This window comes from Herpailurus yagouaroundi, unplaced genomic scaffold, assembly GCF_014898765.1.
Source record: "Herpailurus yagouaroundi ecotype Mexico unplaced genomic scaffold, PumYag 162578, whole genome shotgun sequence".
In the NCBI taxonomy this organism is placed as follows: Eukaryota; Metazoa; Chordata; class Mammalia; order Carnivora; family Felidae; genus Herpailurus; species Herpailurus yagouaroundi.
The window spans coordinates 556-27,108 of record NW_024423299.1 but is presented as its reverse complement, the minus strand read 5'-3'; the positions used below and the strand labels follow the sequence as shown (position 1 = coordinate 27,108).

At 51.2% G+C, this 26,553-nt stretch overlaps 1 protein-coding gene across 1 annotated transcript; it reads left to right on the top strand.

Annotated features, from left to right (window-relative positions):
- LOC121026874 (heat shock 70 kDa protein 12A-like) lies at nucleotides 1–26,040 on the top strand. Its single transcript, XM_040469684.1, has 6 exons — nucleotides 1–5; nucleotides 17,524–17,609; nucleotides 19,129–19,256; nucleotides 22,896–23,082; nucleotides 25,400–25,504; nucleotides 25,815–26,040. The coding sequence occupies exons 3-6, from the start codon at nucleotides 19,252–19,254 to the stop codon at nucleotides 25,896–25,898; spliced, it is 381 nt and encodes a 126-aa protein (XP_040325618.1). The 5' UTR covers nucleotides 1–5; nucleotides 17,524–17,609; nucleotides 19,129–19,251; the 3' UTR covers nucleotides 25,899–26,040.
- The last annotated feature ends 513 nt before the right edge of the window (nucleotides 26,041–26,553 follow it).

The window sequence follows — 26,553 nt, the reverse complement described above, 5'->3', positions numbered from 1 at the left end:
CCCAGGTGGACATAGGCCTGGCCCCTTCTCCTTTGCAGGTGCCTGGGCGGGGGGCAGGGGAAGAGGCTCACTGGGGGGCAGGGCCCCTGTCCCATCTGGAAGCCACACTGGTGTCAGGAACCCTCATTACAGCTGCCTCTGTGGTCTTCCCCATGGACCCACGGGTCCCTTCTCCCAGGAGCCCCTTGGCTTCCTTCCAGAAGGTTCAGCACAAGTGCCACAGGCCCTGCAGGGGCGAGGCTGCTGCTTGCTGGCGGCCTGGAGGAGCAGGGGAGGGGCGGTCTGGGCTGTGCCAGTGGCAGGCTGGGGGCCTGTGGACAAACGTTTGCTCATCCGTTTCAGTGCCTGGCCTATGATTGAAAGGAATGAGAGATTCCACATAAAAGTCCGGTCTTTGCCCCTCTGGATGGGGGATTCCCGGTTTGTAGCGTCTATCGCTCCACGACTCTGCTTTGACTTTTCTTTTCTCATCCCCCCTGGTCCCAGAGCAGAGTTAGGGGAAATTCTTGTACCCACATCGCAGTAAAAGCGGGCCTGGAAGGAAACCCTTTCTCCTTTGTGCCGCCTTCCTGACCCCCATAGCAAGGGTCTTTGGTGACCTCAAGGAGCAGGGCTCTGGAGTCCTCAGACTCGGGTTCCAATTAGCTTTGTCTCCTGCCAACTGCAAGAGAGGTTTGCTCTCAGCCACGCCTCAGTTCCTGTAAAGCCGGGCACCGGTGCAGGGTGGCGTGGGATTAAGGGAAGGGGTACCTGCAAAGTCGTTCTTGGGACAGGACACCCGGAGCCGTCCTCGTTTGCTCCTTAGTGTTGTGATTGGTGGTGTAATCGGCAATACCATGAAGCTTTGGACTGCTAAGTGCACAGCTTTACATGCATGTGCACCATGTGTGTGGAGGCTGAAGGGCGCCCTCCAGGGATGTGCGTGTCCCGCTTTCCCGCAACACTCACCGCATGTTACCTTGCGGAGCAGGTGTGATTCAATCCAGGGTCCCGAGGAGAGGAGGTTATCCTGGATTATCTGGGTGGGCCCAGTGTAATCCCAAGGGTCCTTAAAAGTGAAAGAGGGAGGCCGGAGGGTCAGAGACAGAGATTGGAAGATGCTTTGCTCCGGGCTTTGAAGACGGAGGAAGGGGACACAAGCCAAGGAATGCAGATGTCCTCGAGAGGCTGGCAAAGGCAAGGAGATGGCTTTTTTTCTGGAGCCTCCAGGACCTTGATTTCAGCCCAGTGAGACCCGTTTCAGACTTGAGACCTCCAGAACTCTCTGGTTTTCGGTCACTAGGTTAATAAAGATTTATCACAGCAGCCATAGGAAGGTGAGACACTGTGCAACCACCCCACCAGGCAGGATACAGGATATTTTCATCCCTCTAGAACATTCCCTTGTGCCTTGTCTCAGGCAGTCTCTACCCACCCGGTGAGGAACCATTGTTCTGACATCTTTCACTCTAGGTGTACTTAAAAAAATTTTTTTAAAAATGTTTATTTATTTTGGAGAGAGAGAGCGTGAGGGGGGAAGGGTAGAGAAAGAGAGAGGGAGAGAGAGAGACAGAATCCGAAGCAGGCTCCAGGCTCTGAGCTGTCAGCATAGAGCCCGATGCGGGCTTGAACCCATCAACTGTGAGATCATGACCCGAGCCGAAGTCAGACGCTCAACTGACTGAGCCACCCAGGCGCCCCTCACTTTAGATGTACTTGTTCTTGAACTTCATGTGAATGGAATCCTCCTTCATGTCCAGGGTTTTTTATCCAAAGTCGTGCTTTTGAGGTTCATTCACATTGTTGGGTGTATTGATACTTTGTTCCCTTTTTACTGCTGAGTACTCTCATTGTATGGCTGCACCACACGTGGTTCACCCATCCTCCCGTTGATGGATGTTTGCATTGTTTCCAGTTTTTGAAGATTATGGAAAATAAGACTGCTGTGAACATTCTGGAACAGATCTTTTTGTGGGCACATATCCGCACTCACTTCTCTTGAGTAGAATCCTCGTCACGGATTTGCTGGGTCCCAGGGCAGGGATGCGTTCAGCTTGGGTGGAAATTCTGGGGCTGGACACACAGCATGAGTTAGCCTGGCCAGCCGTGGGGAGGAGAGGCTGACGGTCCCCCTGCTGGCCCGCAGTGATTTCTGGGGTGCATACGTGATGCTGTGGACACGGGAAGGGGCTTAGTGGCACTCAGGTGGAGATTCAGGTGGAAAACCTCAGCCAGCACGTGTGTGTTCTGGGTCTTGAAACAGCAGGCAAGCCTGTGCTTCTTGAGCACCTGCTCTGTCTCCAGCTCAGTGCTGGAACTTTTTTCTAGGTCTTCCCTTATAGTCTTCACACAGCCCTATGAGGGGGGAATAGTCATTACCCGCTTTGCAGCCGTGGAAACTGAGGCCCCGCACAGCTGTGTCTGTGGCAGAGCTGGTGAAGGTGGAACCAGGTGTGTTCCCAGGCCCGGCCAACGTCAGGTGTCGGATCCCATCCCCAACCCCAGAAGAGTAGCCCACGGCTGTGCCTGGTTGGAGAGCAGCCATGAGAGTCAGCTCTTCCCGTCGCAAGGACCGCAGGGGCAGAGCGGGGCAAGGGCAGCGGGGCCTTTTCTCCCTGCAGACGGGTGCGTGAGCCAGGCCTGCAGGATGGCAGATGGCTTCCCAGATGTCCAACAACAGTCCAGCTGGTGCAGGGGTTATGGGGACAGTAATGATTGTGCAGCAGTGGGGAGGGGCTGACGGAGGCATCTGATGGGTTAACAAGCTAGATCTGATATGTAGGGCAATAGAGAGCCACAGTCGGTGCTTGAGGCTTGGAGTAAACCTGATGAAATTGGTGGATAGACTTGATCCAGGGGAACAGCCTGGAGGCAGAGGGCAGGGCCCTCTGGGAAGCCCTCCACACCTCTCTGCCTTTGCTCACGCTGTTCCCTTTGCCTGGTATTCTCTCCCTATCTTGTGCACTCAGCAAACTTGACCTTGAAGATGCCAGTCAAGCATCACCACCCTGGGGCTGCCTCGCCTACCCCAATCCCCGTGTGGCACTTTACCACGGTGTCTAATAAAGAGTGAAAAATGGAATTTTACAGTTTTATTAATTACAGTTTTTAAATTGAAATCATTCACCCTGTTTGGGCCTGATAACTTGTAGTTGGAGTCTCCTGAATTAAATACCCATATGATGGATGTCCCCTAGACAAGATCAACGGCAGCCCGATGGGGATGGGGCAGAGGACGGCATGGACACGCACACACAGGCCTTGAGGGGGGAAGGGGACTGTTTCACGTGGGCCCTAGTTGATGAACTTCCAAGGTAATGCTGAAGTGATTGTGCTGTGGAGTAGTTTCATCGTACGTCTATCCCGCACTTGGTTCAGCCATTCTCCTACTGATGGACGTCTGGATTGTTTCCAGTTTTGGGCGATGATGAAAAATACTACTGTGAACATTCTGGAACAGATCTTGTCGTAGGCTCGTATGTGCACTCACTTCTGGGTCCCAGGACAGGGATGTGTTCAGCTTGGGTAGAAATTCCCCACTGCGTATTTAGCTTCTGGGAGCCTTCTTGTTCGCTAACCCAGAATGCCCTCAGAGTTGGGTCCACATCATCAAGACCTTCTGGACTACGTCTGTGGAGAGAGAGAGGCAGGGAGATGAGGGTGAGGAGAACAGACCTGTGCAGGTGTCCCTCTCACCGGCTCCCACTTTTCCCAGTTTGAGGCATTCCTGTGGGCTCCTCCTGGAGGTCACCCTCCAGAGGGCAGGTCGCTGCCCTGCTCTCAGACATTCCCGGCTCAGTGGGGGTGTGCCTGTGGGGAGTCAGGCTGGTCACTCTGTGTCTGGAGCATTCTGCTCTGCAGAGGAGATGGCTGTTGATTAATTGAGTTCCAGAAGGAGCTGTTAAAGATAACAATGCAGTCAGAGAGACTGCCCATGCACAGGGTTGGGCTTAATGAAGCAGGCAGGCCCGCATCCTGGGAGGGACAGGCCTGTGGGACAACAGTAATAAAAAGCCACAGACAGACCACCTGGGCTTATGGATGCCCTGGAAGTCCTTCCTAAGCCCCAGCTTGGGCAGTTGGTCATCTGTGGTTGGTGGTGTGTGTGTGTGTGTGTGTGTGTGTGTGTGTGTACGCGTGCAAAGTCCCATTCCCATTCCCTGGACCTTGGTTCTTGCCTCCCAGGCACTGCAGCGGCTAGACCAGGGGTCCTGGAGGCCGAGTGCCCTCAAGCCCACTCGTGCTCATACAACATGCATGCCCCAGGGTGTGTGGGCAGCTAGGACCATCTGTGTGGCCTCGCCGTGGCCCCTAAACACAGAACGTGCATTGTTTCCTGGGGATTCATGTCGTATATTCATGTATTCTATAAAGTACTTTATGTAGTATATTAAGGCTCCGCCCACCTCATCAAAGCTGCTTGGTGTTAGGTGGGCCGTGAGACGCTTTGGGAGACACCTTGGGTCCTGTGGCTTGGGGCTTCCCCCCTGCTCTGTGGAGTAGCCTGAGGAAGTAAACCTCATTCCCCGGAAAGTACCTTTACATGGCCTCTTTATTCCTTGGGAAAAGATTTTGAGCACATCTGGTCCTTGGGGAATTATTCATTGGTTTTCTTTCTTTGTTTTTTTCCTGCCTTTACCACCCTGGAAGTAGGTACTCTATTTTAAATCCTTGCACGAGTAATTTCTCTTGAAATTTTGCCATGCATGCTTAGCTTTGCAAAGTCTCAAGTTAATCAATATCTTAACCCAGTTCACTAATTCTTTCTTTGTAAGAATGTCAATCCGTCATTGAAGGTTTTGTATTAAAAAAAAAAAAAAAGTAAGAATGAGGGATTCGAAACTTAAAAAGTCTTTAAAAGTCTCTGAAAGGATTTTCTCTCCTGCCTGCTAACATGGCAGTGTTTGTCCACCGTGTGAGGAATGTTCTGTGTCCAGATGCCAGGGCCACCCGTGCTGAGAGGGTATTTGGTTCCTGAGGGTGTCCAGCATCCAGGGATGCTCCCTCCCATGTGTCATCCCCTTGGAAGCCCCCATCCAGGCCGCAGTGGATGGTCCATACTTGGCCTCCCCAGGTGCTCTTTGGAGCCCCTTGTGGCATTTGCCTTCTCTTTTTCTTTATCTTCTGGAAGCAGCCATTTCTCAGGCAGGCTCCTGAACACCTGCCAGCCCCAGGACCCTGGCTCAGTGGCAGTGGTACATACAAGTCATTACACAGAAGAATGTTCAAATGCTGATGCAGCTTGCCCTCCCGACAAGATGAGGCAGTGACTCCTGCAGAGGGCTGGTTACGGCTGCAGAGTATTGGGCGTCTTCTGGCATTTATTCCAGAATGCCTTGAAACTGCCTGTCCGTGGGGGGAAGCACTGCCAGGTCCTGTGTCTGCAGCCCTCCGTCAGGAAGGAGCTTGGCATTCAGCTCTGGCCAGCCGACAGCTACAGAGCATCTAGGGGAAAAGTGAAAATACAGCTGGTGACTGGGGTACCGTCCCTGCTCTGTGCCTCTGTTCACATGTTGCCAGAGCTCAGGGTGCCTGGGGACAGGCCAGAGCCAGCTGTTGGCCCCGGCCTGCTCGGAGAGTCCGAGACTGGCAGCCAGCTTTGCCACTGGACAAGTTCCGAGAGAATTGCTGGAAACTGCCAGGCAGAGAGGTTGGCGGCTGCCCAGGGTTGGAGGGAGGGCGGTAGGGAGCGGCGGCCAGGGTGGGTGGGAGTGACTGATGTCTGCTTCCAGGGAGGAAGGCTGTGCTCCTGAGTACAGGCGGGACAGGGGACAATTTTCCTTACAGAGTGCTTTCCACCAGCTCTTTGATTTTTTTTTTTGAGATTCACATCATACAAAAATGAACCTGTCATGAAGTTCACCATTTTAAAGTATACAGTTCAGTGGCTGTTAGTATATCCCCACGGTTGTGCAACTGTCGCCTCTGTCAAATCCCAGAGTGTTTTCATTGCCCCGGAAAGAAACTCATGCCTATTTGCAGTCCCCCCTCATTTCTACTCCCTCCACGGCTCTCAGTGTTCGCGGTGCCGTGCCCCTAGGTGCCCAGGGCACAGACTCTGGCCAATCACAGAGTCCTGGAACCTCATCGAGGCTGGAATGTCATGGAGGGAAGGATCTCGGGCATTGGAGACAGGCACTTACTGCTGTGTGCTTTCAGGAAGATGCTTAACCTCTCTGTGCCATGGTTTCCTCGGCCGTTAAATGGGGCTAACAACAACCTGTTTTCTACCTCACTGGGTTGTTTGTGGTGATAAAATGAGACACTGTATAAATAATAATAGTTACATTTGTTAAAACCTTTGCCTGCATTATTCCCATTTAATCCTCATTAATCCTGAGAGGTAAGGGTTATTATTATCCTATTTAATACAGAGGGAAAACCAAGCCACGGAGGAGGTTAGTAACTTGTTTAAGGTTGCACAGCTATGCATCGGTTTTTAGCTGCAAGGCATGAAAGACCTGCCTTTATCTTGTGTCCAGAAAAAAGGAAATTAATTATGACTCAGAATGGAAAGTCCGGAAGTCCAGCAAGCTCCAAGGCAGGCTGATTTGGCAGCTCATGGACCCCCTCAAGAACGGATGGGGGTTATTTTGGTGGTGGTGGCAAGAAGGTACCCACAGGTGTTGGTTTTTTGTTTCTACATGCCCATGACTCTTCTCCTGGGCACTGCCTTTAGAGTAAGAATTTTTTTTCCCAGCGGCCCCCCCCCCCCCCCAGCTGACTTTCTTTCCTTCGTGCTCCATGAGCCAAAACTACGGGTCACAAACCCATTTCCACTTCTGTCATTGGCAAGGGGAAGAGGTTTGCCATGATTGATTTAGATTACTCAGGATCGACCCTGGGGCTGGGGAAAGGTCCCCCTTCCTCCACCCCCTGGCTAGTCATGTAGAATTGGGGGTTAGTTAAGAAGAGAGAAATGGATTTTGGGTGGACACAGCTGGATCCACCAAGACCAGTAAGTAACCGAGCTGGGATTTAGACCAGTCCCCACCCTGTACTTAACCACACTGCAACACAGCTTCTTAGCTCCTGATGGATAGTGAGGGCATGCGTGAATCTATACAGTCTATTCCTACGCGCTCTCAGTTTTTGGACCCTTTGTTATTCTTCTGCTAGTAAGTGGTTCTTGACCTTAGCTTGAACCCCTCTCGTGATGGGGAACTCAGTACCTTAGGAGGTATTTCCTTTCTTGTTTGACTATTAAGTACTTTTATAGTACTTTGAGATGAATTAGTAAAAGATCTGCTCTGGGTGTGAAAATTGGAAAAAGCCCTTCATTTCATGGCTCGGGATGGCACCTTTGTGGTAAGAACATGGCACCCCTACCTACGGATGGGTGCAGCCCTGCTTGGGAGACATCCCTCCCCCAAGGCAGGTGCCTTTGTGCAGCGTGCAAACTGTCTCTTCTATTAAGGCGCTCTTCAGAGGGGTCTGTAATGTACGAGCATAAGCCTCAGCTCTCAGGGCACTGGCGGAGCATGGGAAGTTTGTGCTCAGGTTCCCCAGCTGGGGGCGCACATGCGCTAAGGGCAGCCCTTCCTGCCTGAAGATGGACAAAGGTTCAGCTGAAGGGTGGGGGGGGGGGGGAGGGCCAGCGGTCTGTCTCCCCCCCCCCCCACCTCCCGGTCTCCCCCCCCCCTTCCCCCTCCCCAGGCACAGATGGTGAATGCTTAGGAGGGGAGATTTTCCACTCGGTGTGAGACCAACGGGCCACAATGGCACTGCCTCTGTCTTTCCCTTTGGTGCAGTCGGCACCCCTGTGCTGTGGCCTCTGCAGAGTGAGCTGTCCCAAGGCTGTTCATGATAGAACTTGGGGAAGTCTAATCCGGGGTCTTCTGGGGGCCCAGGCATGTGGAATCTTTTCCTTGGGGTGGGAGAGCTTCTTGATTTACCTGTTCAGTTTTGAAATGTGCTTCATCGGAGAGAACAGGAAAACTCGCATTGAATTCCCTGATGGGAGTGGGGCATGTGGCTTCCCAGATTCTCCCCCATCCTTCTGAAAGTGCCCCTGGGGGGAGCAGATGGGCTGAGCAATGAAGCCAGGGCCAGACAGTTTCTCACCCGTGGCAGCACCAGCACTGTTTCCCATTACTAAGAGGTTTCCTGAAGCTTCCATGTGCCGAGCGTCTGTCCGGTGGGTCTTTTTATCCTTGATTAACAAGCCTGGAGAGACACCACTGGAAGCAAAAGTGTTCGCTGACTTTGTGCGTTGCGTATGTGGGCGCTCGCCTGTCCCCTGGTGGAGGCACATGGCCCGTTAATCAACAGCAATTGGACCTATTTGATGATGATGATGATGATGGTAGTGATAATAAATAACATCTATAATTTATTGAATGCTTGCCATGCACCGGGGCTTATGGGGATTATTTCATTTCGTCCTTGTAGCGACCCTATAAAATATATCGCCATCATCATGAACCCCCCACCCCCCAGTTTCCAGGAGAGAAAACTGAGGCTCTTGAGAAATTAAGTAGCTTACCCAACATCGTGCATTTGGGAGTGGCCATACTAGGATTTGAACTCAAGCTTTCCTGACCCTGAGCTTGTATGTTTAACTTCCGCATTGTCAGCAGCCCCTCCCACGCCGTGATCTTTGGATTGGAAGAATAACGGCTTTCAAAAATGGAGAGCACTGTCGGGCCTCAGAGCCCAAGGAAGCATGAGCCCCACAGTCTTCTGAGCCTGGAGGCAGAGCTCGCCAGCTAGGGCTCGGAAGTGCCCTGTGATCGTGACCTCCTGACCTCCCCCTCACTGTCTGCTCACCGGTGAAATGGGGATTTATGTTAACATCTGCCTTGTAGCTTCACCTGTCGTGAGCAGTGACACCTGTCGGAGACCTGACATCGGGCGCAGTGCAGGCAGGCAGGGTAAGAGCTGGAGAGCTCTGTCGAGCTGCGTGGCATCCTGACAGTGTGGGCTCCTTAGCGTTCTGGGCCTTACTTTTCTCATCCTCGGAATGGGAATAATGACAGTGCCTCACAGCCCCCACTCGCACAGCAGGGTTTCATGAGCTACACCTATAAAGCTCTTAGCTTGGCATGAAATTCATATCCCGTGAGTAACGTGATGGCTTTCCTGATAGGTTTCTGGGTCTGTTCATTTCTAATAATTTACAATGAATAATGTGAGTTTGAACAAACTCATACAAGAGCCTAGAGTCAAAACTGTACGTGCACGTATGACCCCATTAAGGAATTCAGCAGATGGCAAGTGGCGGCTGTTATTTCAGAGGGTTTCTCCTGAATTATGTCCTTTGTTTATCGAAACGTAGTGATAGAGGCCCTGAGGAACCCCACTTCACGGAGGGAGAAGGTGTGTCCAGAGGGAGGTGAGCCAACGTGCCTCTGCATTCTCCAGCCGCCCGCTTACACATATTCTGTATCGCCCTCGGGAGTCGTTCGTGTCCCTTACAAATGCTCTCCTGTTAACAACAGAGCCAACTCTGGCTTTGCTGTTCCTGTTCCTAAGCTGTCTTGGTTCTGAGGAGACATGCCCCTTGGCCCCACAGCCCGAGCTGGTGATGTGTCTGTTCCCTCTACTTGCTCTTTTTTGTTGTTGTTCGTTTGAATCATGATCCAATAAAGGTTCACGCATTGCAGTGTCTGGAGTTACTATGTCTCTTAAGCATCTTTTATGCTATGGGAGTCAGTCTCTGGGGCTGATCAGGTTGATGTGAAACTCATTAGAAATGCAAGTTCTCAGCTGTCCCAGACCTGTCAGAGTGGAAACTTTGGGGCGGGGGTCGGGCCGGCCATCTGTTTGACAAGCATGCTTGGTGATTCTGATGCACGAGTCTGAGATTCTCTGATCTGTAGGTTTCCCCTCTTTTCCTGTATGTTTGCCTTGTAATTCGCTTCTTGGAGAAACCTGACACTTGCCCCGTAGCAGTCCGGGTTTTGTCAGTTGGTCCCCAGGTTCCGATGAACAAGTTCCTTTCTCCTCCTGGCTGAGAACGCTAGGAAGACTCTCCTCCCTCAAACAGAGGGGGCTGACTTTTGGAGGATACTGCAGAAGTAGGGTGTCCTCTGGGCAGAGTATGGAGGCGGGACCAAGCACAGATAATCCAGGCTCTGTGACAAGGTTTGATATGGCTGGGAAGGGGGTGGGGCGATGGAAGGAGGAGAGGCCACAGAGGGAGGTGGGGTAGACTTCCAAGGGCCCGGTGCTGGCAGTGTGCTAGACTTCCATCTTGTGGAGTCTGGGAATCGAAGAACCTGACAGTGGTGGAGTTTTATGGGCAGACCTCAGTTTGACCGGATGGCTCTGCCTGTAGAGGAGCATGTCTTTGAAGGGGCAGACCTGGAGCAGGGAGTCTGAGAGATGCTGGGCGGGAGCCCTGGCGAGTGTCAGCAGGATCTGGACCAAGGTTGTGGTTGCAGAGGAGGAAGGGAATGTGAAAGATGCTAAGAATCTCTCACAGGAATGACTCAGCTTGGGAATGCAGTAAGACAGGAGGCAGGAGTCTAGGAAACCTATCTGGAAACTATGGTGGTTCCAATGACCAAAGGGAACATCTGAGGAGAGAGGCAGGTCCAGGTGCTTTGAGAGCTTATTCCACATTGTTGGAAGTAACTCAACACATGTATTATTAATATTATGACTTGGGGAGGGGGGGTCAATGCCTCAGTTGGAAAAGACCTCTGTATCCCTCCAAATCTGTGGATAGTAACTGAGTCCACTTATTATGGGCATACATATAAACATCCATCCATGGGTATAAACATACCCTTCCATCCACCCATCCATCTATCCATCTAACTACCCATCCTTTTATACCTCCATATATCCATCCATCCACCCAACTGTTTATCTATCTAGCCATCCACCCACCCATTTCTCCATCCATCCATCCATCCATCCATCCATCCATCCATCCATACATCCATTCCCCTACCTATGTATCCACCCATCTATCCATCCATCCATCCATCCATTTATCCATCCATCCATCCATCCATCCATTCACCCATCCACCCATCTATCCATCTACCCATCCATCTATCCACCTACTCAACATATTGAGTGCCTGTGACATGTAAAGAACTGCAGAATCAGAGATGAATTGAAACATGGCCCTGCTCAGATGAGCCCAAGGTCTGTGGAACTGAAGCCAGATGAGCAGAAATATTTTAATACCATGTAGGGGGTGATCTGATGGAGCCCCTCCAAATGTCAGGTTCCAGGGGTCAGGGCTGTGAGGTTGCTGGATATAATTCATGAAAGTTAATAGGAAGACCTGTTGGTCTAGAAACCATTTCCTCACCTCCCCCGGTGGTGACCTAGATGCATATGTGCATGTGAACCATCCTGCTCATGGTCTGGGGTCGCAGGGACTTGGGGGGCTCACTGCCTCGGGGAAATCCAGTTCCTCCAGTTCTCTCTCATTGGGGCACCTCATCTCCTAAACCATCCCAAGGGGTAGATAATTGGAGGATGTGCCCAGTGTCAGGATGGGCCTGGTGTAGCCTGCTTCTCTCGGCTGTGCCCGGTGTTGTGGTTTCTGCCACTGTAAATACTCATTTCCATAATTATTATTTAGTGTTTGGAGAGCAGCTGTTTTACACTCAGTGTTCTTTGTAGCCAGGAGGGTCTCCCAGTTCATGCCAATAAAATTTCCATTTACTCTGGACATCAACCATGGTGATTAAAAAAGAAACCCCATAAATTATTTACTGAAATGGAAGTTCAGCTTACAGTAATAATGCATTAGTTCAGCTAGCCATGGAGCCTGTTATAGGGTAATAATTTTTTTTTTATTTTCCTTCTTAAAAGATTTTTTTCCGTCACCTACCCATGACCTTGAGCTGATCAATTTTCAAAGATGACAGTGCAGGGAAGGCATATAAGGAGAGAGAGAAAGGGAGAGCTTTTTTACAAATAGCCTGGTTTTAGGCAATTGTCAGCAAATACCTGTTATCTCACAGCTAGGAGGGGAAAGAAATGAAAATATTTATTGCATTTTGTAAATTGGAAGGACTAGACCTTAAAAATCCTCTTGAAACTGACATTCATTTGATAGATACATGAATCTGAAAACTAGAAAGAAGGTCTATTTGGAAAAGCTGGGGAGTCACCATTGTTGAGACCACCTGTCATTTCACATATGAGCTTACAGCCTTATAGAATAAAGTCAGCCCTAGGGTTCTGTCTTTTTTTTTTTTTTAATGTTGTATTTATGGAGCAGCATTGATTTTATGTATCTCAGAAAGTCTACAATTCTGCTCACGGCCATTTGCTGACTAATGTCTCCAGCAGGGAAAAACGACAAGCAAGTTCATGAATTATGGCTGGCTTTGACATTTTCTTATCCAGACTATTTTTTATTTTAAGAACATCTGCTTTGATTAAAGCCATTGGAGCCAGGAGCAAATAAAAATGTGTCTGAATTTTACATGTCTGGCATTCTATAGGAGGAACCCCGATGAAATCTGTGACTTAATTCTCACACCCTTAAGGCAAGTGATTCGTATTAACCTAGTAAATTCGATTAGTTTCTCTTCCACTGTCTGGTTTGGGGTTCTAGGAAAATCCTGTGGCAGGAGACTTGTGGGTTGAGCCATACTTTTACTTATTTATAGCCTCTACTTTGCTGCAAAGATATTTTCATTTCTTTATCTATACCTCTTTGCCAAAAACGTTATCTTAAAAGTGACTTGGTTGAAGAATGTGTTGGGAGATGAGTCCCAGGTTGAGTGAACCTAGAAACACCCTTATCAACTTATTTTTGTATTCACACAAACTAAAAAAAAAAAAATCGCATAGCAAATACACAAGACAGAAGTGACATTAAATTGTTTGAAACTAATAGCAAAGGAAACCCGGCAATTTGTCTTGCTCTGCTGGAAAGCTTCAGGGTCTCTTCGCCCTCAGCTTACCATAGGTCTGTGGCTGATTGCCTGCATTCTTGCAGTATTCAGTGTTTCACTGATTCTGTGATGTGAAGTCATCAACTCCCTGTGTTACCGCATTTCAGGGTGACTTAGTGCTTGGAGTGGAAGATACTGCGAGTGTCTATTTAATGTAGTTGCAACGGTGGAGTGTGTCTTTAATGTCTCAGGTCCCTCAGCTCTGCCCTTGATGACACTTCCTGGTGGAGTATTCTTCTTTAATCTCTGGTTTGCCAGTTTCTTCTCCCTGCCTCCACAGATGGGTGTCAATTCTGTTTCCATCAGCTTCCTTTCTGTCCCCCAAGGCTGCACTCTGAAAATCTCCATTTAGCTCTGCCTTGCTTTTCTGTTCCCGATGGGCTCAAGGACTTCTGTGTGTACCGCTGGACTATTATGTAGGTGGGCATATTCACGGGGCAGGTGTTATTGTTGTGGCTTTATGGAGAAGCACAAACAGGTCCATAATTAGTGATGGTTGGCGTTTCCTGCTGTGGATTATGGCCTATGTATAAGCAGTAGCCAGGACGCTCAGCAGGTGCCTTGTGCATATAGATATTCCATATATCAACTTTTATCTCAGATCTGTCACATACCCATGGATCAATAATATTCCATTGGGGCACCTGGGTGGCTCAGTCGGTTGTGCATCCGACTTCGGCTCAGGTCACGATCTCATGGCTCGCGAGTTCAAGCCCCACGTCGGGCTCTGTCCTGACAGCTCGGAGCCTGGAGCCTGCTTCAGATTCTGTGTCCCACCCTCTCTCTTCCCCTCCCCCACTCATGCTCTGTCTTTCTCTGCCTCTCAAAGATCAAGAAATGTAATAAAAAAATTAAAAAAATAAATAATATTCCATTGACCCCATTCTATTTATTCCTAATTACTTACCCATTGAACAAGAGCTTTCCAGCTTGGTTAAGATCATTAACACGCTGGAAATTCCCCATACCCCTCAGGACCTGCAGTAGGCTTTTCCATATTCTTTTCCCCACGAATTTTTGAGCACCACTTGGACATCCTAAAAAATAAGACAGTAATGTCACTGCAGGCTTTGCGTACTCCTGTGCTGGATTGGTACACCTTAACTGGTGACTAATCTTTGGTTTGGGTTATTGAAAGCTATAGATGTGGGCGTGCATGATATGGATGCATCTATAAAAATGTTACTTCTCCATGCCTTCTATGCAAATCAGTTTTACATCATCACATGGTACAGCTGCGATTTCATTTCTGATGGAGAAAGTCCATGAAATTCAATTGCCCTGAGGCCCGGCTGAGTAACCTGCAAGGAATTGGGTGGGGGAGGGACAGGGAGAACCAAAAAAATCCTTGTGTCTTGTCCTCACGTATCCTGGAGTCCTCTGGGGGCCCAAGGCATGTGTTCAATGTGTGGCCCAACACATGCTCTTTTGCAAGTCAGTGGGACATGCGCTGGGAAGAGCTGAGTGATGGGATAATTAGAACCAAGCAGACAGCGGGGTGGATGGTTTGTCTGTAGATAATAGCTTGTTTGCTAATTGCCAACACCAGATTTACTGGGCAATTAGACATTTGGTATCTTCTAAGACCTTCTGTGCAAATGTGGACACATGGCCGCAGGCTTTGCAGGTAGCAGGTAGAGAGAAGGTGGCTCCCAGTGCTGGATGGCATCTCTGTAGGCTGCCCAAGGGGCCATGGGCAGGGCAGACTTCTCGCCGACAGGCGGGAAGGCCCATCTGGCTGGGCTCCCTGGCGCAGAGGCAGGATTCCCCCCTGTTTTATGGAAGGGGGTGCCCTTGGCCGGGAGATTAGCAAAGCAGGCGGACTTTCGCAGGCTGGGCCAGGAGCCTGGCTTATGTCTCCCTTCTCTTTTCAAGAGCACCAACCCATGGGTGCTAACAGGAATCAGAAATTGCTTTCTAAGATGAGCAAGTGGCGTTTGTGTTTTTTTTTAATGAGAACATGTTTGTTGTGATAAAGTATATATAACATAAAATTTGCCATTTTAACATTTTTTAAGCGTACCCATCAAGGGAATTAATTGCATCCACAGTGTTGTGCAACCACCATCGCCACTATTTTCAAACCTTGCTCATCACTCAAAATGGAAACTCTGCACTCCCCATTCCTTCCTCCCCCCCACCGCCAACCCCTGGTAACTTCCGATCTACTGTTTGTCTCTATGAACTTGCCTGCTCTAGATATTTCATGCAAGTAGAATTACACAATATTTGTCCTCTTGCGTCCAGCGTATTTTACTCGGCGCAGTGTTTTCTTGGTCCATCCATGTTACAACGTGTACAAGAATTCCATTCCTTTTTACAGCCGCATAATATTTCATGGCATGGCCATGTCACATTTTGTTGACTCATCTGTTCACGGGTACTTGGCTTGTTTCCACTTTCTGGCGATTGTGAGTAACATCACGGTGAACATGCACATACCAGCTTGAACCCCTGTTTTCAGATCTTTGGGGTAGGCACCCAGGAGTAGGATTGCTGTGTCATACGGCAATTCCTATATTTGACTTTCTGAGGATCCGCTATGCTGTTTTCCGGAGCCTCTGTACCATTTTGCACTCCCAGGTAGCTACAAGGGCCCCAGTTTCTTGCCAACATTTGTTATTCCTTTCTTTTTTTTCTTTTTTTTATCGCAGCCATCTTGGTGGGCGTGAAGCAGTTAGCGCATGGTGGTTTGGATTCGCGTGTCTCCACGAACCGGTGATGCAAAACATCTTTTCACGCGTTTCTTGACCATTTGTCTTCTTTGGAGAAATGGCTGGTGAAGCCCTTTCGCCCACCAGCTCTTTCGGCCTGTGTCCTTACTGGCTTCTGCACGTGTCTCCCAGGGGTTGGAATTGGAGGCTCCTCAGGAGGAGGGGGACCGTATGCCTGCAGCGAGCGGAGGTGGCTGTGCAGATCTGAAGCCTCACATTCACTCTTGCACGATTCGTTTCATTCCCTCAGCCCATTTGGCACCTGCTGTAGTGATGCTATTTGAGCTCTCACCAAGCAGGAAAAAAACCAAAAATCAGTGAGTGTGTGGGATTAACCCAAGTGACTTGGCAGCAGAAGCAGATGGAGCCACGCCTGTCCTCCCGTAGAAGCATCTAGGCTCTGTCAGACACCTCACACCCTCTGGGTTTCCTTGACCACAAGTATTGTTTTAGCCAAGTACCCATTTTTTTTTCCTGCCGGGTATCAGGCTGTGTGCTGCTAGATGGGGAGTATTCGCAGAGCACCCCAGATAACACCTGGTATTGGAAGGCGCTCAGGGTCGGCCGTTGTCACCAGGGTGGGAGCCTACCGTCCCTGCTCCGCTGCTGGCCCTGTGGGTCCTCGGTGGCGGGCAGGGAGAGCAGTGTGGGGCTTCCAGTGGGGACAGTGTGACTTCTCCCTGGGTGCTCATTCCTGGGGGAGAGCCACTGGGCTCTCGCAAGGTGTCAGGACAAACGTCAGCACCGGAATAATTGCGAGAGGAGCAGGGCAATCAACAAAACGACGTTCGTCTGCTTTGCTCTGGGCTCTTCTCTGGTTTGACCTTATGGGGCCCCACCCACGTGCAGGGTCTAGGTATGCTGATCCACCTGTCATTCTGCTGGGGTTTTTCTTTTTTCTTTTTTAATTTGTTAATGTTTATTCATTTTTGAGAGACAGAGAGAGACAGAGCGTGAGCAGGCGAGGGGCAGAGAGAGAGGGAGACACAGAAGCTGAAACAGGCTCCAGGCTCTGAGCTGTCAGCACAGAGCCCCACGCGGGGCTCAAACTCATGAACCGTGAGATCATGACCTGAGCCGAAGTCGGCTGCTTAACCGACTGAGCCACCCGGGCGCCCCTGTGGTTTTTCTTATTGAATGTCAAAGACCTCCAGTATCGCCGAAGAGAGATGAGTTCCCCATGTTGTGATGCGGCCTCATGCTGGAGGGAGGGAGGAGGGGACGTGTCCACCAAGCAAGGAATTTCCTTCCGGAAGCTGCAGTCCTGTCCTATGTTCCTGTAAGGGGGCTTGTTGGTCTGTGGGGTTGGGTAGGGAACCTGAGGGTTGTGGATACTCTTTCAAAAAACATGGCACACAGAAGTTTGCACAGGTGGCTGCAGGTTTGGCCTGTCATGGTGCCTGGCTTAAGAACCAGTTCTTCAGAGGGCGCAAGCCTGGAGCTGAGGCCACGTGGGGATTGGGCAGCATCTCTGCTAAGTGGGGGTTGGGGGTGGCACGCAGCGAGAGGCCTGGTGGCCACTGGGAGAAGAGGAACGTTTCATCTGGCCAAGTTTTCAACGTTTATTTATTTTTTGGGACAGAGAGAGACAGAGCATGAACGGGGGAGGGGCAGAGAGAGAGGGAGACACAGAATCGGAAACAGGCTCCAGGCTCCGAGCCATCAGCCCAGAGCCTGACGCGGGGCTCGAACTCACGGACCGCGAGATTGTGACCTGGCTGAAGTCGGACGCTCAACCGACTGCGCCACCCAGGCGCCCCAGTCTGGCCAAGTTTTAAATACCACATACGAGGGGGTGCCAGAGCAGACACTACGTTCATGGCCGGGTTCAGCCTTGCCTACGACGTTAGTTGGCTTTCTGGGGGGCAGTAGCATCTGTAGCAGCAAAGCCAGGCAGCTCGCTTCTGCCCCCTGGGTCAGCCCGTGCCACTTCTAAGCACATTTGTCTTTCCTTTCAGAAACAGCCCCCACGTCTGCATATTCATCTCCGGCCCGGAGTCTGGGGGACACGGGAATAACGCCATTGTCCCCTTCCCATATTGTGGTAAGAAATGCGTATGTATGTGTGGGGATATGTGCTGATTATCTTTGGTTTCTGGATGTGCCCTCACGAGACAGGCTGCTGGGCAGCCCCTCACATTCATGGGTGGAGATTACATTGTCCTGGTACCAGCCTCGGGAGCCCACACAGCCCCTTCCCCACCCTGGGCCTGGAAAGGCTTTCTATAGTGTGACTGGCGCTTCTGGAGCTCTTGGCCTGGGTGGGTACCAGGCAGGGCGGGAGCAACCCTTTAAAGATCGAGGGCCCAGAGGTGGTGAGGTGTCCTTCTGTAAGGGAGCAGCCGCATCTGGCCGGTGCTCCAGTGAAATGCAGTTGCTACAGTTCACTGCCATGTCCACACGCGTGTGGCTGGGCTTGCTTCTCGCACAGCCGGCCCCAGAGAGAAGACCTGAACAGCGAGGGGGCTGGAGACTGGGCATTTGCTCCCACCTGACCCCTCACTGAAAAGATGGATATTGTGAGGCAGCTCTTAAAGGGGCCCACACGTAGCCGACCAGAGAAAAGTAACCAGGGGAGGGGTAGCTTCCTGGGTACCAGCCTGTCCTGGTTTTCCTGGAACCATCTGCGTTTTACCTTATTCAGCGTCCTGGAACTCCCTCGGTCCTGGGGGACCCGGGAAGCTGGCCACCTATGGCTGGGCCCTCGTATGGCAGGTTTGCAAACTCTGCACCCTGAGGGCTCCTATAAGAGCTCAGGGTCACCTTGGGGTATGTGGGGATGGGGGTCAGTGGGGAGAGGCCAGAGGGGCAGAGGGGTGGGGATCTCACCCCCTGCTCTAAACAATACACTTCAAACCCCAAATGTATTGGTTTCTAATGTGGAGCTCTGTGGACATATAAAAAAGTCTACATGCTCAAAAAAAAAAAAAAAAAAAAAAAAAAAAAGGTTTGGAAAGCTGGAGTGGCCTGACCCGCTTGCTTAATGTTGAGGAACGTCTCTGGTCCCCGAGGGGACAGGACTTGCCAGGATCACATGGCGAGGGGCCCTGGCATGCAAAGCCTTATTCCCGCTCACAACACACCTGAGCAGATGGAGTGCTCGCCTGGGTGTGCCCAGGCCACAGCTGGCAGAGAATATTCTGGGCGGGCAGTGTCTGGAGGTCTGCACAGGAACTCGGGGAGGAGAGTGAGGGGAAGATTGTGTCAGTCAAGGAACCCCTGGGCTTCCAGACTGGATGGCAAAACTTCCATAATTTGTCATGGTCATAAGCAGTTGATAAAGGGGGTGGGGGCAAGCTCTAGGTGAGTGACTTCACCCTGTCAGCTTGGCCCTCCACTCAGGGACAGCTCCATTCCTCCCTGAACTACCCGGGTGGGGGGCTGAGGCTGGCCTGCCTTCTCCATAGGGCTCACCGTGCGGCACACTTGAGCCAGAATTCTGTCTGTAGTGGGGGGGCACAACTGGGCACAACCCCCCCCCCCAACCCCGGCGTATCCTCCTGAAAGCCAGGCTGGGCCACCGCCACTCCCCACCCCCACACCTTAACTTGGTGTATCTGCAGAATGACGCTGACCCGAATGTCTCAGAACAGCAGACATTTCTCGTGGTGGTGGCCGTTGACTTTGGAACCACGTCCAGTGGCTATGCCTACAGCTTCACCAAGGAGCCAGAATGTATCCACGTGATGAGGTGAGTGCTGTGGTATGGGTGGGGAGGGCCAAGTGCAGGCACCGGTCAGTGCACCTGTGGACACTTGGGGGCGGACCTGGGGGAGGGGAAGGGAGTTAGTTTAAGGAGCAGGTGAGTGGCACTTAGGAGGCGGGTCCTGGATTGTGGCCCAGCTCAGCCCCAAACCCCTGTGCCCCTTTGGGTAAACTGCTCTTATCTCTGGGCTCCAGGTTCCTGGTCTGTAAAAGCGTTGACTTAATTCTGACTCAGTTGGTCTGAGGAAGGGCCTGGACAGCGCGTTTGAAATCTGGCCCAGGTTATTCCAGCATGCAGCTCGGGCAAGAGGTGCTGGCTCAGGGTATCTGTGATGGAGGAGGTCCAGGCATCAGCTCGGCCACATACTGTGTGAGCTTACACAAGCGCTGGGCCTTCTAATCCTCAATTTCCTCATCTGTGAAATGGGGATACTGACTGTCTGCCTCACCGAGTGTGCACAAATGAAATGAGATTTCCCGTCAAGGGCTTAGCACGGACTGAAATGTAAGGAGGCAAGGTGCTAGTTCTTACATGACGGTGACCAGAAGCAGAAAGCACCATGCCTAAGAAAAAACAGAGGGGTGGATTTCAGCCACATGAACCTGAAGGGTGACCCTGAAGTTGCCCAGGGTCTCTTGGGACACACTCTGTGCTCAGGACGCCCCTCCCTCCACCCCCGCCCCACCAGGCACACAGCAGCCTGGCACGCCCTCTCGTCCACCCCACCCGCACGCGTGACCAATTGTCTGCGAGGATTCTGGTCGATCCCAGCACCTACACTGGCTCCTCTGGTCTGGCGCATGGCCCTCCTACAGAGTCTGTGGCCCCTCAAAGCTTTGGGAGCCAGGAGTCGATCACTCTGATTTTCCAAACCCAAGGATGGCTCTCAAGATGCATTGTGATTGGCTTTGCAACAACTCCTTTAGCTGGTAATTGTGGAATTTCGTTATCGCTCCTGGAGTAAGAGCTTATGTGTTTTTATAGCGTGCTGCTTAAAACATAAGTCATGAAGCAAAAGTGACCCCTGCCCCAATCTTGGTTTAGATATCCTAAGAGGCTACAGAGACCCGGGGGTGTCCTGTCATCAGGAAATAATGAAAAGCCGGTTCTAGTAGAGAAGCCTGATGACAGCATAGCCCTCTGTGTCCAGTCATCAGCAGGATTCTGCCTCTGGTTAGCCAGACACCTGCCGTGGGGTCTGCTCTGTCATCCCCAGAGAGGGAAACCCCGAAGAGACAAGAGCATGCTAGGAAAAGCTAGAACCAGTGTTTATTAGCTTCTACATAGTTGTTTTAAGAAATGTTGTTTCAAAGGGATAGCCTTGTAATGAAAATTGGAAAGAAAAAAAAAAAAAAAAAAAAACAAGAGCAGAAACACATTGCAATTGCTTGGGAGGAATTCTCACCCAGTAGCTGCAGCGTTCAGGTTCTCTAGAGACATTATCTCAGTTCTTGTAGAGAAGATTTTGGAGAGAGGTTCTACCTGAATTTTACTTCAATCAGAACAGGTTAACATAACCATGATACAGACTGACAAAATTATGACTGAGAAAGCTTAATTTTGTGTATGTTAATAGGAAGGGAGGAATAAAAATTGGAAGGGGAAAAACTCCGGAGGTTCCTTGCCTACTGAAAATGGCAGTGTTAATGGTAACAGGAAGTCCATTCGTTGAAACGTTGGAATGTCACCCTGGCTCAGGTACCCAGTGTCCGCCTGGGTGATGATCATCCCTGTGTCTCAGTGGGGTCACCACGGGGACGTCTCCCTGGGTAGAAGCCTGCATCTTGATGGAGCTTGACTGGGGCACTTGCCAGGGACGGTTCCAGGCCCATCTGCATGGCAAATCTAGGTCGACTCTCCACCTGGACTGTGATGGTGCCACCAAAGCTTCACGGTGCCGTGTCAGGAGCAGGTGTGAGCTCAGCCAGGTGCTCTGCCACCTTCCTGGCAGGCGGGGGGGGGGGGGGGGGGGAGGGGCGTGCTTCCCCTCCTATTCTGTGTCACCACCAGATGCTCCTCGTAGTGGTCATGTGGCTAGTGGCAGGATGGGAGCCAGCTGCAGAGCCGGGACCTGGTCCAGAAGAGAGCCTCCTGGCCACCGTGGCAGCTGTGGCTTCTCTGCCGTGGCCCCAGAGCGGGAGGGAGAAGCTTCGAGTCAGCTGCTTTCTCTACTCTTCTTCGTATTCTCCTTCTTTCTATCTGAGGGAAGGAAGGAAGCTTCTCTGGGGCTCCACTGACCCCCTTCCCCACTCCCTTACCCTCCCATCAGTTCCAGGATGTAATCCCACAGACTCTGCCTGTCTGTCTGTCCTCACCTCTCGCCTCTTCTGGCACCTCTTCAGCACACAGACTTGCGGGACATAGTCCCTTCCCACCTCACTGCTCCCATCAGGGCTCTCCTGCCACCTTGTCACGGTGGCTGTCACCCTGGTATGGAGGCACCCAAGTCTGTTTCCTCCTGGGTCTCTCCTGTGAACGCCAGGCTTACATCTTCGACCCCGTCCTGGGAGTTCAACGCCAGCGGGCTCACCTGGAGTTTCCCACTTTCCTTGGTCAGGGCTCCCGGTTTCTGTGAAGGGCGCTTTCTCCTCTAGGCTCTGAAGTTGGAACATCTGGGAGGTGAGCGCCTGCTCACCTCCGTTGCCATTTAGCTGGGCTCTCACTTGGGATGGCCCCTCCTCCTCCACCGCTTTCCTCTACTCTGGTTGGAGCCCCATTGTCTCTGCTCCCAGAACAGGCCTGAGCCTCCTCAGCCTCCTGGCTTCCTGTCTGGTTCAGTTTGCTCTGTTCAGTCCCAACTCGGATTCTGCCATACCCCTGCCCTAAAACCTTTAGTGGCTCCCTGTTACTCACTGGTTAAGTCTCTCTCTCCCCAGGGGTCTCTTCCACCTGCTTCCAAACACCTTCCCAATCTCGTTTCTCACACTTCCCATTTACATACTCCTTCTCTACCCCACACGGTCACTTGCATCCCGGTAAATGTCCTGTGTTCACCCACCTCTGAGCAGCCTGCAGTGCCCTTCCATCCTTCAAGATCTAGCTCTCGGTCAGTCCTTTGAGTCTGTCCTGAGCCTTGCATTCTTCCCCTGCCCCACCACCTGGCACCTCTGCCTTCTCTGACCCCCAGGGCATTTCCCTGGGCCCCTTGTTTCCATACGATAAGCCTGGTATTTATGTATTTGTTTATACCCTACCTTGTTTTAGAGAGGACACAAACCAGCTATACATTTGCTTTGGGTGCTTGCAAATTAAAAAAAACAGACCCCTTATCTCCCCCCAAAAGACATAACCTACTAGGTTGTGAGTTGTTGGAAGGCAGAGAGATGTTTCGTCTCCTTGTCACTGGCACCTGCACAGAGTAGATCCTCAGTAAACACTGAGTGGAAGGTCAAAGCAGACCTTATTATTCAGCAAGAACCTGGTGCTTGCCCCTTTTATATTGCTTTCTAAGCGGAGTCGTATCAGTGATCACTGCTCAGCCAGCTGAACCAGAGAGCATCTGTAGCAGCTATTATGAGCACCCACATCTATAAGAATCATGCACGTGTAGGTGCTCGAATCACTGCTGTCCGAACTGGGCTTATGAAAGAAGGTCCCATAACCTCTGCCTTTCCTTGGGGTCAGGCGATGGGAAGGAGGCGACCCTGGGGTGTCCAACCAGAAGACCCCGACCACCATCTTGTTGACTCCCGAGAGGAAATTCCACAGCTTTGGATATGCCGCCAGGGACTTTTACCATGACCTGGATCCCAACGAGGCCAAGCAGTGGCTGTACCTGGAGAAGTTCAAGATGAAGTTGCATACCACTGGGGTAAGCTATACTCTCCCTGGCCCCGGGTCCTCCGCATTGGAGAGACAGGGTTCCTCCAGCCTGGGTGGGGGAGGTCTTTCCAACTCAGGAAACCCTTAGGTTTCTCCCAAGCAGAAATTAACATCCATTTACCTTGATCTTAGAGATGACCTGGCGCACTCAACACTTTGGTGGAGTAGACAGCACTTCCTTTTATACACGTGGGCAGAGAGATATTCAGAATATTTAACAACTTGTTTGCCTTGGAAACTGACCAGAGTGGACGCTGGCTGGAGGCATAGGGGTGGGGGACATGCCACGCCAGGAGATCCCCCTTCGGTTGCTGGGTTGTTGGGAGATCGGGAATTCTGAAGGAGGGACTTGGGGGCTCGGGGCATTTGGGGGACCTAGGACAGTAGCTATTAACTAACTAGTTTAGAAGTAACAACTGGCAGAGCACCTGGGTGGCTCAGTCAGTTAAACGTCTGACTCTTGATTTTGGCTCAGGTCATGATCTCACGGTTTGTGAGATCAGGCCCCACGTCGGGCTCTGAGCTGAGTGTGGTACCTGCCCGGGATAGTCTCCCTTTCAATCTCTCTCTCTCTCTCAATCAATCAATCAATTTAAAAAAAAAAGTAACAACTGGCCCATTCCTCTCTGTGTGGGGAAGCAGGCAGCTCAGGAAATCAAGTGCCCGATTGTTAGAGGCTCAACTCCCAGTTCTAGAAGCTGTCTCCATCAGTTAGGCCCGTCTCCCAAGCTTCATGGAGACATTTGGGCCACAGGATAGGTTCTCCTCAGTTTGAGCACTTTATCCCATAAATTTTCCTTAATTCTTGGTACTTAGAGATTCAGGATGGCAATGGTGTTTAAGACCCTGGGACCAGACGGCCTCGATTTAAAAATCCTGCCTCTGCCACCTTCAAGATACTTAATCCAAGTTACTTAACCTCTCTGCGCCTCCTGTAAAATAGAGACACTGACAGTGCCTTCTTCACGGGGATGTTGTAAGGATTAACGGAATCAAAATACGCAAAGCTCTTAGAGCCAGCCTGGTACTTAGTAAGTTCTAGTTAATTGCTAGCTCCCATTATTGCTTTCCTTGTGGGCTCTTAAGTGCTTGCAGATGACAAGACAAATGTTAATGGAAACCCAGCTGCCAGCACCCGGTCTCCAAGGCTGCGTGCTGCTTGGTGTGGTTCTATCTCTGTGAAGCAGACAGACTTCTGCTAGAAATACATCCTTCCCGGTTCACCTGATGGGATTCAGTGCTGAACAGCAATCTTGTGCAGGTGGAAAGCACAGGAATTTTTTCAGTTTTGAATGTTTTCAGTTCTGAGCCTATGGCTTCCAGGTGCTCGGCCACCTCTCTGAGCCTGGGAGTCGCCTCCCCAAATCTGGAGCGTCTCTGCCGAGCACCAGGGGTGGGAGGTGGCTGGTTGGGAGGAGTGAGTTTGCGTCCATGGCTCAGGACGGCTGACAGGCTCCACGAGGCCGGTTTAGTAGCCTCGTGCCCCTTCATGCTCTAAAGGCAAAGCCTAGTTATCCAGCCGGGATCGATCCGGAGGCCCCACTGATTTTTTGCCTCGGCAGTAATGAGCCTGTTGGTTTCGGGCTGACTTGGGAGCGTCCTCCTGATGCTCACCCCCGTTCTCTGCCCATCTCCACCCTGTGAGCACTTTTCCTGTCGTTTTTTTTTTATGACCCCAGTCCAGCCAGCGTCTCCCAGAGCATCCTCTACCCAAGGACCGGACTGCTTTAGCTTCTGGCAGAGGGAGGGAGGCAGTGATGCTGTGCTCCCAAGAGGATTAAGCACAAGCCTTAAAATAGGAGCTCTTCTATTTTGGAGACTTGGTTGGCAGCCTATTGGGAAACAAAAGCTTCATGTCTGTTTAAGCATCGTGCACGTCAGCGAGTTGGTGTGATTATTTAGGCCTCTGCCAGGGGGGCTCCTGAGGGTGACCATGTGTGTCCAAGTGTGGAAATAGTATGTAAATGGCATCAGCAGTGGTGCCTGCTGACTTTTCCCCCTTCCTGGGCTCTGTCACTGTGCCGAGACTTCTGCTCTGTGAGGATCCAGGAGAGAGAAAACAAGAGGGAGGGAGGAAGATAGGGAGAAGTGGAGGGAGGGGCTGAAGGGGACAGCAAGGGCCCCCGACAGAGTAAGGGGACAATGCTGCCAGTCTCATTTCGGGGGACACACTATCCTGGTCTCCCAAATATCAAGAAACAGAAATATGGCTCACCGGGCTCCCCAGATCCCCAGGTAGCAGTTCCCGAAGCTACAAGGTGTGTTTCTCCTCCCTGGCCTTACTATTCCTTCCTCTCCCCCACCAGGACCTCACCATGGATACAGACTTAACGGCAGCAAACGGCAAGAAAGTCAAAGCCCTTGAAATCTTCGCTTACGCCCTGCAGTACTTCAAGGAGCAGGCGCTGAAGGTAGGGCACGTGCCAGCGCCTTGTGGTGGGGGAGGTGCACCTGCCAGCCAGAGGGGGGTGCGTGGTAACGCCCTGAGGGAGGACAGGTAGGACTGGCATTCAGAAAGCAGGATGCACCCACGTGCACTGCTGGCAGGAATGGAAAATGGCACAGCTGCCGTGGAAAAGTCTGGCAGATTCTGAAGGTTGAACACAGAGCTACCCCATGACCCAGCGATTCTACTCCTCAGACACCTAAGAAAAATGAAAACATGTATTCACACAAAAACTCGCATGTGAGTGTTTACAGCGGCGCTCTCTGTAATAACAGAAAAGCAAAACAGCGCAAACGTCCGTCAGCGAGCAGGTTACGAAGTGGGGTCTGTCCCTACAATGGGATATTATTCAGCCATAAAAAGGAATAGAGCACTGATGCCCGGGACAACATGGGTGAACCCTGAACACGTTCTGCTAAGGAGGAGAAGCCAGACGATACTGGAGGATTCCATTTGTATGCAATGGCCAGAGGAGGCAAGTCCACAGAGACAGGAAGCAGATTCGAGGTTGCCAGGGGCTGGGGGGGGGGGGGGAGGAGTGACAGCTAATAGGAACGGGGTTTCTCTGCGGGGTGATGGACTCAGATAGTGTGATGGTTGCACAACCTTGTGAATCTGCTACAACCCACTGAACTGTACAGTCTAAGAAGGAGAATTTTAGGGAGCACCTGGGTGGCTCGGTTGGTTAAGCGTCCAACTCTTGATTTTGGCTCAGATCATGACCTCACGGTTCATGAGTTCTAGTTGCGCATCAGGCTCCATACTGATAGCACCGAGCCTGCTTGGGATTCTGTCTCTCCCTCTGTCTCTGCCCCTCCCACTCCCCCCCTTAACATAAATAAACTTCTTTTTATAAAGGAGAATTTTATGGTATGTGAATTATATCTCTGTAAACAAACAAATAAACGAACAAAAAACAGAAAAACGGGCAGAAGACACACGTAGCAGCTGTGTGATCTCGGGCAAGGCGCTTAATTTCTCCAACACCCACCTCCCTAACCTGAAGAGTGGGGC

Bases quoted from the DNA above. Each gene is read 5' to 3' on its own strand.
- LOC121026874 (XM_040469684.1), top strand. The intron at 23,083-25,399 runs GTAAGCTATACT...CTCCCCCACCAG, and splicing joins TGAAGTTGCATACCACTGGG to GACCTCACCATGGATACAGA. The intron at 25,505-25,814 runs GTAGGGCACGTG...CTGTAATAACAG, and splicing joins TCAAGGAGCAGGCGCTGAAG to AAAAGCAAAACAGCGCAAAC.